Genomic DNA, 17,254 nt, shown 5'->3' with positions numbered 1-17,254 from the left:
TTTGTTAATAACATTTATATTAACTCCATGTATTATATATGAACCACTTTCATTTCTAACAAAACCTTGTTAATATAAATAAATGACCATCACGCAAACAACACATGTGTATATATATATATATATATATATATATATATATATATATATATATATATATATATATATATAGATTAAGAGTGCTTCATCACCAAAAGCTGAAAAAGTTACAACGACAGTTGAAGGTGAAATGGTGAAGGTGTGGTGGTGGAGACGGTGTTTCCCGTTAGCATTCATTTTAACGGCGTTTATCGGTGGCGCCTATGGTGGCAATGTCACCTACGACGGAAGATCCTTAATCGTTGATGGACAGCATCGAATCCTCTTCTCCGGTTCAATTCATTATCCTCGCAGCACTCCTCAGGTACGCCACCCTCACTCTTTGTTCTTGAATTTTTCACACACACGATTTTCTTTTCATTTTGTACTATAGAGTTCGTATATGGTGTGTTTGTGCTATGTTTCTGGGTTAAGGATAAAGAGATAATAAGAAGGAGAAAATAAGAACCGTTTGGTTTTGGTTGTAGTATTGTTAGGTAAGAAATATCAAAGAGTGCTCCATCATCGTTGGAATACTCTCTGCAACTTAGCGTTGATACGGTTTATTCTTGCAACGCTATGGTTGGTTCACGTTATTCTTGTTTTACACTTCTTTATCGATGTGGTTGAAAACGGTAATAAAAAAAATAATGAAAATATTGTTAGACACCCCCAACAACCCACACAAATATACATATATAATAAGTAATATAAATATGGTAGGAAAAGAAAATAAGATCAGTGATTAAGTTGTTAGTTTAAACATCACTTCTCAAAGATTAATTTATATATAAAAAGAATGCAAGATTGGCATAAATAATCTTACAAAAAGACAAGCGGTTTGTTTTATTATATAATGGAAAGCAAGTTGCAGGGTCTTCTAATTCTATTATATATGAACTATATATATAATATAAAGTCTTGGTACTTTATTTAAGAATGTAAATTGTATTTTTTTTTTTTTTTGTACATCTAGTGTTAGTGATGCATGTGTAGCAGTGTAATGAAGGTTTGAGTTCACATGGAGACCATTGACGCATGGTTCTCACTCTCTCCTCTTTTGGTTTAAACTTTGGAGCTGACTATTTTAGTGTTGGGATTTAAACTATTTTTTAAGGGAACTTCCATCTTTCACTCTTCATTTTTCTTCATCCACTATAGCTTTGACTGGATCTCCTTAATTTATTTTTTAATCAACGATCGGATCTCACTGGAGTCAAAATTGGATTCAGTTTCTGTTCTTCCCTGAACCTATCTATGATTAAGTTGTCATCTAATTGTGTTTAATAATTGTTTAGTGGACCACTCAGGACAGAACTTTCTCACTAGTGGATTAAAGAGTACTTAAGTAGAAAATGGTCAGAGTAATTAATTTGTAGAAAATCTACTTTTATATCATCGTTAAGTAGGAAAATCCAAGATTGTATGTGCAGGGAGTATTCTTCAAATTTAACGAAATAAATCTTCAAAAATATGGTCAGCGTATTATGTAATTTTTTTGAGAAAATGTCTGATGGGATTTGATTACTATTTAGGATAGTGCCCATCTGTTGAGTATATATTAGTCAATAAATATGGAGATCTTATTTATTTTTCCTTGCCATTTTTATTTAATATAATGTCTGAAAATTATTTTTATGTTAATATTTTCCTGTTTATTGTTTATATTTACTGTATTTATTAATAAAAATACATTTTAATATGATTAAAAGTAATTTAAACATATTGATTATAATATCAAGATTGGCTTATTAAATATTTATTAATACCAAATGAGTAAAGCGGGTCCTAACACCACAATAACATTTTTAAATATTAAATTATTCGCATGTCCCAAAAAAATTCAGATAATGATTATGCTTAACATATAATAGGAGGTTCAGGAAAACCACGTTAAAAGAAGCCACGTTAGAGTTGCAATTTAATATATATATATATATATATATATATATATATATATATATATATATATATATATATATATATATATATATATATATATATATATATATATATATATATATATATATATATATATATATATATATTCTCTACAAACAATTTAAGATTTTAATTTTTTAATTTATATGTTCTCAACGACCATTATTAACTGTTTTTTTTTGGTTTTTAGAGAAGAAAAAAAGTTGAATTTAATTTTGAGATAAGGGATATTTTTGTGAATTATTCGTTGCTTTAAACTTGAAGAACCTCTTACGCGGAAAAAAAATATATTATAAAGAGATATATCTGAAAAAAAAAACAAGGTTCAATTTTTTTGTAGAATATTAATTCATGACACCTAATTTGTAGCAAACTTGTATGTATATTCTCAAGTTCTCGTATTGGGTCAATTATTAATGGCAACGAAATTATTATTATTATTATTATTATTATTATCATAATAATAATGAAAATAAGAACACGGTAGAATCTCTTTATATTTTTTCATTTTATTATTATGGTAAAATAAGTATTCATAAAATCACATAATTAGCGTATCATATTGTTCTAAGCTTACTAATTTGAACGTGAAAAAAATGCTCATTGTTGAGCCATTGTTCGTTCATGTAAAGCTTGTAATCAAATTTAGTGGGTTAGGTCTTTTGGGGGTTTGCAATCATTAAGGGCCAAAATTAGCTACATGCGCTAAAGGATTAAACAATGGGAATCGAATTCGAAAAGGAAAATGATACATTACTTTTATTACTTCTAAATAAAGTAAAAAAGTACTACTTTTATTACTTCTTTTTAATTAAAAATTAAAAATTAAAAATTTAATCTACTTTAATCCTATTTATAGAAAGTTTGTCAATTTTGTCAAAATATTTTTTGTCAAAACCTCATTTTCCATTCGAAAAGGGTCACGTGTAGGCATCATAAACGACTTCGATTTAACTTTTTTTTATGAACGGAAGAAATTTTTCTACGTTTGAATTAAAAGAGATTATATCAATATTAATGCAGACGGGGCTCACGTAGTAATTTAGTAAAATTTAAATGAAAAGAAGCCAGGAATTAATGTGGGTATAGAAAAGTTGCGTGTTGGAATAATGGAATAGGTAAATAAGAATAACATAAAAAAAAAAAAAATAATCTCTAAATTGTGAATTGTAATTTGCTGATGATTTGAACAGATGTGGCCTAATTTAATTGCGAAAGCTAAGGAAGGTGGATTAGATGTCATACAAACTTACGTGTTTTGGAACCTTCACGAACCTCAACAAGGCCAGGTGACCAAACTCAAACCCTGTCTACTCGTCTATATATTTTTTTTCTCATGTATTTTCTTAAAGCTCATTAATTACGAGAAGCATCTTTTACTTGGTTTGTAGTATAACTTTAGAGGGAGGCATAATATAGTGAGATTCATTAAGGAAATTCAAGCACAGGGTTTATATGTAACCCTCAGAATTGGACCATACATTGAGAGTGAATGCACATATGGGTAAGAATTAAAGCATATTTTGGTTGTCAGTGAAGTTACTTTGGGAACTTTGATGATAAGAAACACTATGATAATGATTCCGTAGTAGAAGAAACTGAGTTGCGGGTTTCTTGGTGCAGGGGTCTTCCAATTTGGTTACATGATATTCCGGGTATCGTATTCAGATCTGACAATGAGCAATTCAAGGTATTCCACTCTAGTTTCTGAACTGTGATCCTCAATCTATCACTGTAATTTGAACTACACAAGCGTGGTAGTCCATCTGTCTCTTGTTACTTTATCCAAAATATTATTTAGTATTTGGGTCATGTCTCCTTAGACATTAACACAAATTACTCTTTACTATATACTTTTCACTCAAGTCTGATATTAACAGACCATTCATTAATGGCAGTTTCACATGCAAAGGTTCGCTGCCAGAATAGTCAACGTGATGAAATCGGCTAATCTTTATGCTTCGCAAGGAGGACCTATCATACTATCACAGGTTTGTTTAAACTTCCAACCAACAACACTTGTCAATTGTGTTTGTTTTATTTTTTTATTTTTATTTTTATTTTTTATTTTTTGGATTTTGTAAATGGTTTATGGTGATTGTAGATTGAGAACGAATATGGGAACGTTGAGGGGGCGTTTCACGAGAAAGGACTATCTTATATTCGTTGGGCTGCCCAAATGGCCGTGGGACTCCAAACTGGTGTGCCTTGGGTCATGTGCAAGCAAGATAATGCTCCTGATCCCGTGGTTAGTCTCTACTTTCCCTGGAATTTTGTCAAATCCATTGTTCAATAAAACAAGAAATGGAGAATTTTGAAATATACTACACTTCATACAAGCTCAAGCATAATGGATATTATTTACTTCAGAGAAAAGGACAATAATTATACCTATCGTTGGATCCTTATCTAATAACACTGTACAGGGATGTGAATGTTTACGCAAAAAATGGATTCTTGAATCGGAAAAATTAAGCCAGAACTGGCAATCAAAATGCACTAAAGAAATGTATTACTAATTCTTATTACTTCTTATCAGTTATATTATTCATATTACATCATGTATAAAATGAAGTCATGTAATCTGCAGATCAACACATGCAATGGCATGCAGTGCGGTACAACTTTTAAGGGGCCTAACTCACCTAACAAGCCTTCACTCTGGACAGAGAACTGGACAAGTTTGTAAGTTCTTGTGAAATTCTGCATTACAATTTACGAACCTTTTTTTTTTCACAGAAAGTGCTACTTTCAAAGCCTTTGAGAAGTCTAATTCCAATCATTTCACGTTAAAATTTGAAGTTACCAAGTGTTTGGTGGAGTACCATACATAAGATCTGCTGAAGACATTGCGTACAATGTTGCTCTGTTCATTGCAAAGAGAGGAAGCTATGTCAATTACTACATGGTATCATTCATAACCTTGTTGTAACGGTTTCTCTTTTCTTTATCCCCAGCATGTAATCAGGCATGCCATTATTTTTCTTTTAAGTGGCTTGATATGTGGATTTGATGCAGTACCATGGAGGAACCAATTTCGACAGGATAGCCTCCGCTTTCGTAACGACATCCTATTATGACGAAGCTCCACTAGATGAATACGGTATGTTTCCTTCCTTTCTCCATTTTAGTAAAATATAGATATTGAATCACAACGTGATTGACTATGCTAAGGTAAGCAGGTTTGGTTAGGCAACCAAAATGGGGCCATCTTAAGGAGCTACATGCAGCAATCAAGTCATGTTCAAAAACCCTACTTTATGGTACTCAAACTAGCTTCAGCTTGGGCTCACGACAAAACGTAAGAAAACTATTGGGTCAATTCACTATAATACTGGTATTTGAGTCACAATTTATAAAGTACTCTCTAAAAGACGGATCTTTTAAACAAAATCAATCATTTTCCATCATTCTTCAGGCTTATGTTTTCAAAAGTAGCTCAACAGAATGTGCTGCCTTCCTGGAAAATAATGAAGATCGAAGTGTCACAATTCAATTCCAAAATATTCCATACCAATTACCCCCCAAATCAATCAGTATTCTACCAGACTGCAAGAGTGTAGCCTTTAACACTGCCAAGGTAAAAATCAAACGCTTAATATATAGTGTCATCATTTATTTAAAAGACAAGACATATGCTGGATAGTTTCCTTGTGCTTTGTTTACTACTTAATCTTGTATTAACTTCGACAAACATCTTGATGCTACTAAAAGGCGATTCATATTTTCTGTTCTTATAGGTACGCACAAAAAATGACAGATCAATGAAGTCATATTTACAGTTCAATTCAGCCGAGAAATGGAAAGTGTACAAAGAAGCCATCCCGAGTTTTGACGATACTACATTAAGAGCAAATACACTATTGGATCAAATCAGCACAGCAAAAGATACATCTGACTATATGTGGTACACATTTAGGTAAAATTAGCAACATACGATCTTGATGCCAGGAACATGTATACATACATGCTATACAACGTCCATATATATAACACTAAGATTCTTGTTGACATCTCGTGCAGGTTTAATGACAATTCTCCTGATGCTCAATCCATTCTAAGTGCACACAGCCAAGGACATGTTTTGCATACCTTCATCAACGGAAATCTAGTAGGTAAACCTCAACCGTGACGATCCCATTTTTTTTAGAAAGAAGGAAAGCATCTTTTTTCGGGATAGAACTAACTGATCCATTTGGCAACAGACTTGGTTATTTAAATATACTTTAGATTATAATGCACAGTTTGAGTTGCTAACATTGGGATCTACACATGCTCCTAACTCTAGGTTCTGCTCATGGAAGTCACAGAAATGCGTCTTTTGTCATGGAAAACAAACTCAATCTCATAAAAGGGATGAACAATATTTCTTTCCTCAGTGCAACAGTTGGACTGCCGGTATTTGTCTTAATTGTTTTATGTTCAGGATCAATTAAATGAAGCCACTTAAAGAAGAATAAATTAAAAACTAATCTTCGCAGTATCTAAATACCAAAGATGAAAGTACCAGCCTTCCAGGTAGTATGATGGTTATTTCGTCTCTCATGTTTCTTTTCCTCTACCAAGATTTAAGATCACACTAAGGACTTAGTGAAGCATCCCTTACTTTTAAACAAATATCTGGCAAGCATGCGCCTGCAGATACAGCATGCTTTGCTTATAATCATACAAAATAACTATTTGACAGTATGGTAGCCAAAGAAAGATAATTAATTACGTGAAATTTATGTCTATTTTTACATGAAGAACTCAGGAGCATATCTCGAGCACAAGATTGCTGGTTTAAGTAGAGTGAAAGTTCAAGGCCGAGATTTCACTAATCAAGCATGGGGATATCAGGTGACTATCTCTAAATTGTTAGACCCCCACCACCAATGAAACTTCAATTGTCAATCATGCTACATCAATCGTGAATTATCTTGACATACTATTCACAAAGTATTCTCAGAAGTTAGTTAACATAACTTTTTTTGTCCCATATCATTTACTCTGAACAGTCTTCTGTTCAATCGTACATATTCATTACCTGCTGCTTAAAATTTCAAATTAAAAGAATATGTGTACTTGAACCCTCTACTTCGATTCCTAATTATTAAACTAAATATTGCACATTGCATGTTGATCTTGCATTTGTTGTAATTAAGGTTGGTTTGTTGGGAGAAAAATTGCAAATCTACACAGCTAGTGGATCAAGTAAAGTTCAATGGGAAAGATTTCAAAGCTCAACGAAGCCACTCACATGGTATAAGGTATGTGATCATAAATTTCACACTACTTTTTTTCCTTAACCAAGAATGGACATTGAGGAGAGTTCGACTAAACATGTTAAAAGGCTTTTGTGCTGGTTTTTGTCACTACCCTTATCTACGGAATGAAAACTGCTTTCCATTTGCATCACAACTGCTTATCATTTATCTACAATATTGTTTTAACAGTTTACCAATATTTTATTTCCATGATTATTGGCAGACAACGTTTGATGCACCAGAGGGAAACGATCCGATAGTGCTTAATCTTGATTCCATGGGAAAGGGTTATACTTGGATTAATGGCCAAGGTATAGGCCGATATTGGGTATCCTTCCAAACGCCACGGGGAACACCTTCGCAGAAATGGTATAATCCTATCCATAATAATTTTAAAAATTCTTATTTCCCTAAATGATGTCACAAAACACGCCGGATACTGATTTCAATGAAGCTCCTCCCTCAATGATTATAACACATAGTAATGTAATTATTTTAAAATAAGAGTAAAAGATACAAAATATTTTTATGAACCATGGAAATTGGTTTTGTAACATAATTCAATCCCACAAACAGACATATGTAAAAGTTGAGGATGTTCCAAGCTTTATTCAAGTAATATCTTCATTTGAGGAGAAAGTAAACCATCACTCTTGAGGTTGCCATTAAGGCAACTCTCAAAAGAGACCACGACTGAGCCGGGCTCGGATTGACCACAACTAAGACAGCTTTCCAAAACAATACCTTCAATCAAATAAATAAAAAAATGCAGATAAATAAAATATTATAACTTCTTCAATTGTGTAGCCACTCTCAAAATGGGTAACCCTATTTGTGAAAAATAAAAGATAATTGTTTTTACTATACATTCTTTTCGTTTTTTTTTTCCCCTGTTGTTATTCTAAATGGTCATCTAGAGTACATAAATTTCCAAACAAATGCAACGCATATCTATGTGCCCAGTGTCCTGATAATTAATTTTCTATTTATTCACACTTCAAAATTCTGATTTTACAATGCTTTTACACCTAAATATAATTAGTCTCCTACCAACAGTCAGGCATTTATTCACTTACAATTTAACATTTTTATTCAGGTATCACATACCCCGATCCCTCCTAAAATCTACAGGGAACCTACTAGTTCTGCTAGAAGAAGAAACTGGGAACCCACTTGCAATCACTCTGGACACAGTTTACATCACATCACAGTAAAAGATACATATTACGAGGAAACAGGAATGATCTATCTTCTTAACATGGATGCAGAGAGCGCAGGTGTATAGATAAAGGAAATATATACGACAGCATGGCCCTGCATCTCTCCTTTCTCCCGCCAGATGCATATTTAGACATCCCCAAAATATAAGCAAGGAAGAGTTCAGAGAAAGAATTTGTCATTAGTTGTGAGGAATTTCAATATGTCCATTCACTGTCCTTGTCAGCCAGATTTAATTCTCTTGACAGATGATGCTTGCCATCAGTAAAGTGATAATATAAATTACATAACATAAACAAGAGCAATCAAATAGACTTAAGGTTTTACATAACTCTCAGGCGTTTTAAAATTATCATTTGCTTAAAGTATTGAGCTTTTTCAAACAAAAATAACAGATTTTTATAACTTTCCTGTGCTTGAATAATTAATTATCTATTCATCTGCCTACGTAGCTAATAATTTATTTCGTATACCACATGCATGTCAAGAATTATATACTAACAACTGAACATGTTTATTCAGGCATATCATAGCCCAAAAGCATGTAGCAATCAAGAACTCAATACATCATATTACCTTTCAATACCAAACTTAGTCGTTGGGGCCTTACACAATATATGTAGTATTACATCATCAGGGAAATATAAGCAATTAGAAGTGCACAGTGACAGGAGAAAATATATTTATCCAGGATTTCATTTATGACAGAGGAAGCACCAGTCTCAACTCTACAACTCAAAGGAGCGCAAATTATGTGTCAAAGGAAAGAAGTAACACAAAGTTATAGCATACATATAAAGAAAGTTGCAAGAAGAACTAAGAAAACCGTACAAGTTTAAATACCAATGCCTGTGTGAATATCACCCTTTTCAAAGTACATACTAGCATAGCTCTTGAAAAATAACAAAATAAGAAACAGTTTGATGCAATTTAATACCGTGCATGCAACAATTTGTAAGAACATCAAGGAAAGCGTTAGAAACTAAATCGTATGTAACCACTAGAGGAAGTTGCTTATGTACACATCAACATCCATTAGACAAAAGAACATGTGCAAACAGATGTGTTCATTACAAATACAAGTATCAAATGAGCGAAAGGGAGGTAAAAAGTAAATAATCAATTGGGCATAGTAATTATTTACAGGAAAAGTAAAACTCCAAGTCAAATTACATGGGGAAAAATAAATCTTTCGTTTATGTTCTTATTCATTAATGAAGAAGAACGATGTAAGCTATCGGTTACAGCAGATAAAAAAAAAGCTAATAAAATGCAGAGAACAAAAATTAAAGCCAGACGAAAAAACACTCAACAGTATGTATAACAGAACAACCAGTGTGGTATCAGCATATTCTACCTAATGAATTCTTGACAGCAGCATGTCACACCTAAGTCTGGTGCATTTATGTCCTCAGAGTCACACCATTTGTAGATCTCACTCTAGTTGAAAAAACAAAACGTAGTAAATATTTGCCAGAAAGTTAAATGTCTAATATGCAAATTTAAAAGGTTAAGAACAAAACGTGTTTCTCTTACCAACTTCTTCTTCGCCATCTTCTACCTTTGCAGGATTCCGTTGTTTGATAGTCCACAAATGTGAAGGTATGATGGCCTTCTGTGAAGGTAATTCGGCTATGAACAATAGAGTCTGCGCCCACCCAGCATATGTACCATACTTGGTAACAAATGCCTCTGCAACACGATTACAGAGTTTTGGTGTCAACTGCGAACCTGCAAGCTCAGGTAAGAGATACTTGGTGGCAATCTTACCCAAGTGTAAAAGAGATACATTCAAATAAACGCTCTATGCTAAACTCTTTGAATCGCAACATTCTACAACAGATGCAATAGCCAATCAGTAACCATAACTAACAAGTGTAAGCTTACCCGCCAAACGTGAGTGTCAACAGGAACGGCATGGTGTTGATCAAGCGAGAAGAGAGCAATGCAAGCAGCCACTTTAGGGCCAACACCGGGTAACGTAGAAAGTGCAGATATAACATCTGGAAGATCCAACTTTCGAAGAGAACGAAGCCACTCTTCCCCTCCACCAGGTTTTGATCGCAAAGCATTAACCGTTCCAATTATATATTTAGCCCTAGCAACACGACAATCATAGTCACAAACACATTTGCAATTGAATGCTTGCATAAGAGTAGTTAGGGTTAGTAACTAATGAACCTGTAACCGAAACCCGCGTCTCTGAGTTGTTGCTCTGAGACAGAGGAAAATTGCTCCAAAGAAGGGAAAACGTGGAACTGAAACCCTCCAACGTCTCCCACGTGCTCTCCCAGGGACGACACGTGGTCAACCATCTTCGTGATTCGTGCAATGTTGTTATTGGAAGAGCACAGAAACTGAATCAAACACTCGAAAGGATCTTGCCGGAGCACTCTCGCACCGCTCAAGTGGCGCGCTAGCGCCGCGAACCTCGCATCGGAAGCGGAAAACGCCTTCCATAAGCCGGCGAGAGAAACGGCGGCGTTAAGGAAATCTAGCAAGGCGGTTTTGGCTTTTTCGGGGTGAGAGTGGGAGTGGAGGCAGTAGCAAACGTCGCCGTTTTGGAGGTGTTTGAGGGTTATGAGGTGGGACCCGACGACGCCGGTGTATTCTAGAGGGGCGGTGTTTTTCCAGCGGAAGGTTTGGCCCGTGGGGAAGGTGAGTGGCAGAGAGAGTTCGGCCTGGGTCAAGTTGAGAGGGGCCCAGGCCCGGGCTTTTGCGGTGTTGAGAGAGTGGCGGGCCTGGGTTTGGGGAGTTGGGGGCGTTGAGGGAGTGGGTGGGATCAGTTTCGAGGATCTTTTTCTCTTCTTGGTGGTCATGGCCGCAAGAGAGACCTTGACGAGTCTCAAATGCAACGACTGCATCTCCCTATCTCATGTTACGAGGGACAAAGTAACGGTAAAATAAGGACGGTTCGGGTCGGGTCGGGTGATGCTGAGTCGTGACTCTTGAAGTTTAATTAAAGAAATTTTAAAAATCCACTTAGATTAGCCTAGTTAACGGATATAAATTCTAACCAGGTTTAAATATCATTTTCTTTTTCTACATAACATTTGTAATACTTTTCCAGGAATCATATCTTCAGAAATATAATTTACAAATAATTATTAAAATTGATTGCACCTATAGACCCAACAACAAATATACTTAACATTAGTCCAATAATACTCATTTATCGTTATTGACTTAAAAGTGATGAAATAATGTTAACATATATGTTTATTGATTTGATTACCATATCCTAACATAACATGATCAAATATTGATAGTTTGATTATATGATATATTATACCGTAAATGTTTTATATACATCAAACATAATCGACGTTGGTATCTCAAGAAGGATTACTATCGACATATGCAAGTATGTTAACATGACTAATCCAACGACCCATCTGAATGAATACATGTTTCACCTAAGTTTACATCCACACCAGGGACAATAAGGTATATTGTAGGTTGTTCCCTATTACACTAGACAGTCGAACTCTAAACTTGTATTCCCAACTCGGTGTACTCCTTTAATACTTTTTGATCCATGTCTAAAGCTTGATTCATTGACCGCAAGGTGTTAGGAACAAGGCAATAAAGGTAAGAATAAAGGAGAGAAAAATAGACACAGAAAATTTAACGTAGTTCGGCGTACAATGTGTATGTCTATGTTCACGACTACACTAGGAAGTATTATTTTTTCTAGTATAGACCTAACAAGTGATATCTCCTCCTTATGGACCTAACAAATGGTATCAGAGCCGATGGTTGAAACCGGCTCAGACAAGTGCAGTATAGTCTTTGTATTGAAAATCTTCCTGACAAAGGTTCCAAGTAAGTGTGTCCCGTTAAGAAGAACGACGGTACAGAAAAATAGTACTTGTGGTTGGGAATGCTTCCGCTGGAGGGAGAATATACCAATGTGGTTGAAGGGACTCACCCTTGAGGAGGAGATTATTAGGAATCCAAGTGTGAGTCTAAGTCTCACATTGGCTAGAAATGAGAAAGTAGAGCACTGTATAAGGATAAAGACTCATAAACTCATTGTCTTAAGGTTTTGGGTTGAGAGTGGTATCAGTGTCTTATGTGGTTGGACTCAGGTTTCATTGGTATTGTATCTCCCTAGTGATACTCTTTCCTTATAGACCTAACAAGGTGGCACCTACCACCTTGACCTCGTTAGAGTATGTGGAGCAAAAAAGGGGTGAGACCCTTAGACACTTCATTGAGAGGTTCATTGTCGTGACCGTCAACATCTCGAACCTTACTCCATCAGTGATCATGCATTCCTTAATATGATGTTTCTAACCCAAACATCTTTTCAATTCACTCTTTAAGAAAAATCTAGCCAACATGGACGATCTGGAGCCTTAAAATATTAAGGAGAACATGTTGAAAAAGGCCAAACAGTTCAACAGACCAACACTGAGCAAGTTCAACGCCCCTAGTCTATTGGCCCGTTTAGTTTTTTTATTAAAATATTTAAAAATTTACATTATCTATATTATATTTTTGTAAAGGTGTAAATATCCAATACTATTAAATTTAAATTATTAATACCTACAACTTAAGTTCCAATTATTAATTCTAATAGAATAATTTAACATGTAAATCTAACATCTTCCTTAACTGGCTCATCATCTCTTAGAGGAAACTCTAAACCTATATCATCCTCTACTCACTCCCAACAAGACTGCAAAAGAAAGAAGACAAACAACAAGAAACACATGAGGGTAAGCTAATTTATAAAAGAAATAGTCATATATCAGTTAAACTAATTACATAAAAAAACACATATTTCAAACATTTATAAAATACCAAACATACAATTATAGACTCTCAAGTAGGGAGGTCAACGGGACAGGTAGGGTATGGGTAGTAGCTCCCTTGTACCATACCCACTACACAAATATCTGCCTCGTACTCGTACCCATATCCGTCAGGTATCCGTTTGCAAAATTTTTTAATATCCACGGATATCCATGGGTACCCGCGGGTATTTACAAAAATATAAAAATAAATATTTAACAACATATTTTAATCGTAAATTCAAATAAAATACAATACATAACATTCATAAATTTTAAACAAAGTCCAAATAATTCATCTAAATAATGTTGAATGATAGTTTACAAAAAAATATTTTTTTAAAAACTAATTGATAAAAAAATAACTCATTCAAAATCGATATGTTAATATTTTAACCATGTTTTGTATTTTTTCTAATTTAAATTAGAGTATAGCGGGTACGAGTATCCACGGGTACAGATACTATGATACCCGTACCCGCGCCGTTAACATCGGGTATTAAAAATACTCGTACCTGTTGCCCACAAATATCCCTTAACAATATTTATTTCCTACTCGTTGCGGGTTTCATCTGTAGATACCCGCAAGTACAATTTGTTTTTACATCCTTACTCTCAAGAATTAATTATCTAGATCTAGACATTGATATATAATAAAAGAATATTGCTCTACCTGAGTTGCTCTACTGAGTTAAAACAAAGGTTAGTCATTTTAACTGTCATAACAACATTTTAAATGTTATTAATGACAAGACCTCCTGCACCTCTCATATAACTCATTGTACTCTACATGAGTCTTCAATAAATATTATTAAAATTATTAAATGAGTATTAGAATATCAAGATAATTCATAAATATTGATTCTTTTCATTAATGTGTACACTACTATTAATGTGTACACTACTGATTACATAAAATAGGATTTCCTTTCTTGAAAGATCCCCCAACAAACTCATCTTTCAATTGTAAATCATATTATAATAACATGGAGAACATAAATCATAAAATCACAGGACCAAAGAACACGAAACATATAAAAACAATAAACAAAGCAGACTGTAGCTAACACGGGACGCCCGACATTGGCGCAAGAGAGGTCCATTGACTAGTGGGCGCTCAGTGCCATAACCCACCGCCCGATGCTGACTCCAACTTTGCTCTCTGACTTTGTAGATTTTAGGATGGCGCTTGACCCCAAATGCATCGTCCGACACCATGACAAATGCGTTTGGGTGTGAGGTTTCTAGTTTGTTCCATTGCATAGTTTGGTATTTTTCCCTTTTTCTGTTCAAACTTATTTCAAAATGTTTTATGAATGATATCAAACTGAACAATTCCAACAACCAAGACCTCTCATTCCAATTTGCATCCTAAACCACATAAATTACAACATTTACAAATCCATAAATGAATGAAAACACATCATTAACTAAGTAATATCAATCTCGCAAGTTCAACATGGTTACAACTTTGAATCCCATTTGATTTCAGATTTTACATTCATTGTTACCATACCACAACCCAATTCCAAGTTCAACTCAAACATCATATTACTCGAAGACCACAATTTGAACCTCACCTTCATCAATTTTCTCTTGTCAAACTAATAGACTTTCAACATAACACTGATAAACCACCAATTTTAATACATCTCATATATAAAAACAACCATACTATATTTGGAAAGATTCATAAATTATATTCGGTTAACATTTTTAAAAATCAACTTTTCTCATCAACATACATAATTAAACCCTCAATTAAAAAAAAAACCCAATTTGCTAAACAAAAACCTCCAATCACGGGTAAAATCAACATGCAATATTCTAATTAAATCGGAAATGTCATTGATATGAAAAGTCATTAGCTTCCCTTGTCTGCAATACAGTCCAAAAATATCTTTATGAATCCACCAAACCCTTTGATTGATTGATGAAAACTCTTATTCACTAATTAGACCAAAGGAAGGAATCATTGATTAACAAAAAGGAAAAATAAAGACTATAGGAACACATGCAATCCAAGAAAGATCACATACATGACCCAAAACAAGGTGAGTATCGAAGGAGACCAAAGCTTCAACTTACCTGATTGAAAAATCTATTTGGCTATACTAGAAGAGACCTTTACGACTGAGAATATGTCTTCTAAAACAGTAAATTTTTGTTTGAGTTCACAAAAGGAGAGAAGATAAAAAGTTTTGAAGGGAGAGTCGTTTGAGACAGAAAAAGGTACAGAAGAAGGTAGTACATTTTTAAATTCACTAATTGTTTTGGTTATTTTTTAAAAGAAAACATTTTCACATTTTAAGGAGTTTACATATAAAATTTTAAATAATAATAATAATACGAAGCAAAATAGAAATTATATAATATTAAGCTTTAAATTAATAATTCAATTCAATTATAAAATTTAAAATGGGGAAAAATATAAAACTTAATTATTATTTTAAAAAAAAATTGAAAACTAAAAAAATAATACAATGATAAGCGTCCATCAATAATCTTAATTCTCAAATCTCTCATTTGAGAGTAACATTCAAGGAAAGTTTCTCAAAACCAAATGCAGATAATTTTATTTTATTTTTTATCAATTTTAAAAATATAACTATAAATTTGTTTTTTTAAACAACTTTAAATTGTTATATTTCTACAAATTAATTCAAAATTTCGTTTTCAAAAGCAAAAGCTAGAGAACGAAGTAAACTATTTTCTGAAAAAGGAAACAACACTAAATTATTATGACCACTTTATCAGCTATTTTATCAACGTCCAAAACAGGTCAAAATAAATTACTTTTATGGTGATTATGAACTTTAAATGAAAAAAAAAAATGAAATCAATTAATTATGAAACAAACTTGTTTTACCTTTTTGGTCCTCATTCCGTAATGTTTGTTGCGGATGGTCTTCATTTTGACAGAATGTATGGTCCTTATTTATACAGAATGTTTAAAATGATTCTCATTTTCGCATTCGTGTTTTATTTAGTCCTTTTCTGTAGTACCGTTTAAATCATTAATGGAACATTGTACATGTGACACAGTTTGTAGTAGGGTGTTTCATTAATGATTTAAACAGCGTTACAGAAAAGGACAAAATAAAACACGAATGATGAGAATGAGGACCATTTTAAACATTCCGTCGAAATGAGAACCATTTTAAACATTATGTGAAAATGAGGACCATCCGCAACAAACAATACGCAAATGAGGACCAAAAAGGTATTTAAGCCTTTATTAAATTTGTAGAAAATTATTTAAAATTTATAAAAGAAGACAAATGTTAACTAATCCACTAAAAGTATTTGTTATTTGACAAAAATCATTAAAAGTTATATCAAAATTTTTATCATTGTCCTTGATAAAATTTATAAGTTACTAAAATTTTTGTTAATTGATAGAAATCATTAAAAATTATATTAACATTTTTACAATTGTGTTTGATAAAATATATGCGACATTTTTACCAGTATAAAATATTTAATTAAATATCTTAAAATAAATTATATTATAAAGTTGTTATTTTATATATTACATGCTATTAAATTTTTATTTGTTGCTTATTTAATTTGTTTTCAAGATAACTATTTAAATATTTAAGATATAGAATATTAAATATTTATTTTAACTTTTTTACTATTTTAATAATTATTTTTTAAAATTTAAATAATTACTCATAAAAATTTATTTATGAAATAACAAAATTATTAATAATAAAATTATAAAAATATTTTTTATAAAAATTTATTTAATATTATTTTGTATTTTGATTATTATTCTAATAATAATTGTTTATTATAAAGAGAAAAATGATCGCACATATTTGTAGTAATTATTTTAATATTTATTAAATTATAAAAATTAACGTTTAATTTAATTAATACTCGTAACTACATAATTTATCCATAACAACATATACATTTTTAAAAAAAAATAATAATAAACAGAAGTACTACAAATTTTAATGAAAA

The 17,254-nt window shown here is 32.7% G+C and overlaps 2 protein-coding genes across 4 annotated transcripts; one reads left to right on the top strand and one right to left on the bottom strand.

The window, feature by feature from the left end:
- The first annotated feature begins 159 nt into the window (after positions 1 to 159).
- Positions 160 to 8,814, top strand: LOC114162783 (beta-galactosidase 16-like). Its single transcript, XM_028046760.1, has 18 exons — positions 160 to 403; positions 3,213 to 3,308; positions 3,411 to 3,523; positions 3,643 to 3,709; positions 3,918 to 4,010; positions 4,124 to 4,267; positions 4,610 to 4,704; positions 4,822 to 4,927; positions 5,038 to 5,122; positions 5,202 to 5,320; positions 5,438 to 5,599; positions 5,760 to 5,938; positions 6,043 to 6,134; positions 6,308 to 6,417; positions 6,766 to 6,858; positions 7,164 to 7,268; positions 7,489 to 7,634; positions 8,362 to 8,814. Exons 1-18 carry the CDS (start codon positions 230 to 232, stop codon positions 8,477 to 8,479), a joined length of 2,097 nt encoding a protein of 698 aa, XP_027902561.1. The 5' UTR covers positions 160 to 229; the 3' UTR covers positions 8,480 to 8,814.
- LOC114162784 (N-glycosylase/DNA lyase OGG1) lies at positions 7,665 to 11,371 on the bottom strand. 3 transcript variants are annotated; one of them, XR_003599297.1, is made up of 5 exons: positions 10,665 to 11,366; positions 10,371 to 10,581; positions 10,020 to 10,248; positions 9,841 to 9,923; positions 7,665 to 8,009 (listed from the first exon to the last, which is right to left on the bottom strand). XR_003599297.1 is itself a non-coding variant. In XM_028046761.1 (4 exons), the coding sequence occupies exons 1-4, from the start codon at positions 11,345 to 11,347 to the stop codon at positions 9,919 to 9,921; spliced, it is 1,128 nt and encodes a 375-aa protein (XP_027902562.1). In that variant the 5' UTR covers positions 11,348 to 11,365; the 3' UTR covers positions 9,587 to 9,918. The 3 variants fall into 3 exon arrangements, 1 of the variants encoding a protein (XP_027902562.1); XR_003599298.1 differs by lacking the exon at positions 7,665 to 8,009 and having other exon boundaries at positions 9,587 to 9,923; positions 10,020 to 10,214; positions 10,665 to 11,371; XM_028046761.1 differs by lacking the exon at positions 7,665 to 8,009 and having other exon boundaries at positions 9,587 to 9,923; positions 10,665 to 11,365.
- Positions 11,372 to 17,254: the final 5,883 nt, after the last annotated feature.

Source organism: Vigna unguiculata, chromosome 9 (genome assembly GCF_004118075.2).
Source record: "Vigna unguiculata cultivar IT97K-499-35 chromosome 9, ASM411807v1, whole genome shotgun sequence".
NCBI classification, from domain to species: domain Eukaryota; kingdom Viridiplantae; phylum Streptophyta; class Magnoliopsida; order Fabales; family Fabaceae; genus Vigna; species Vigna unguiculata.
The sequence above is the reverse complement of the archived record's forward strand: the minus strand, read 5'-3'. Positions and strand labels throughout refer to the sequence as shown.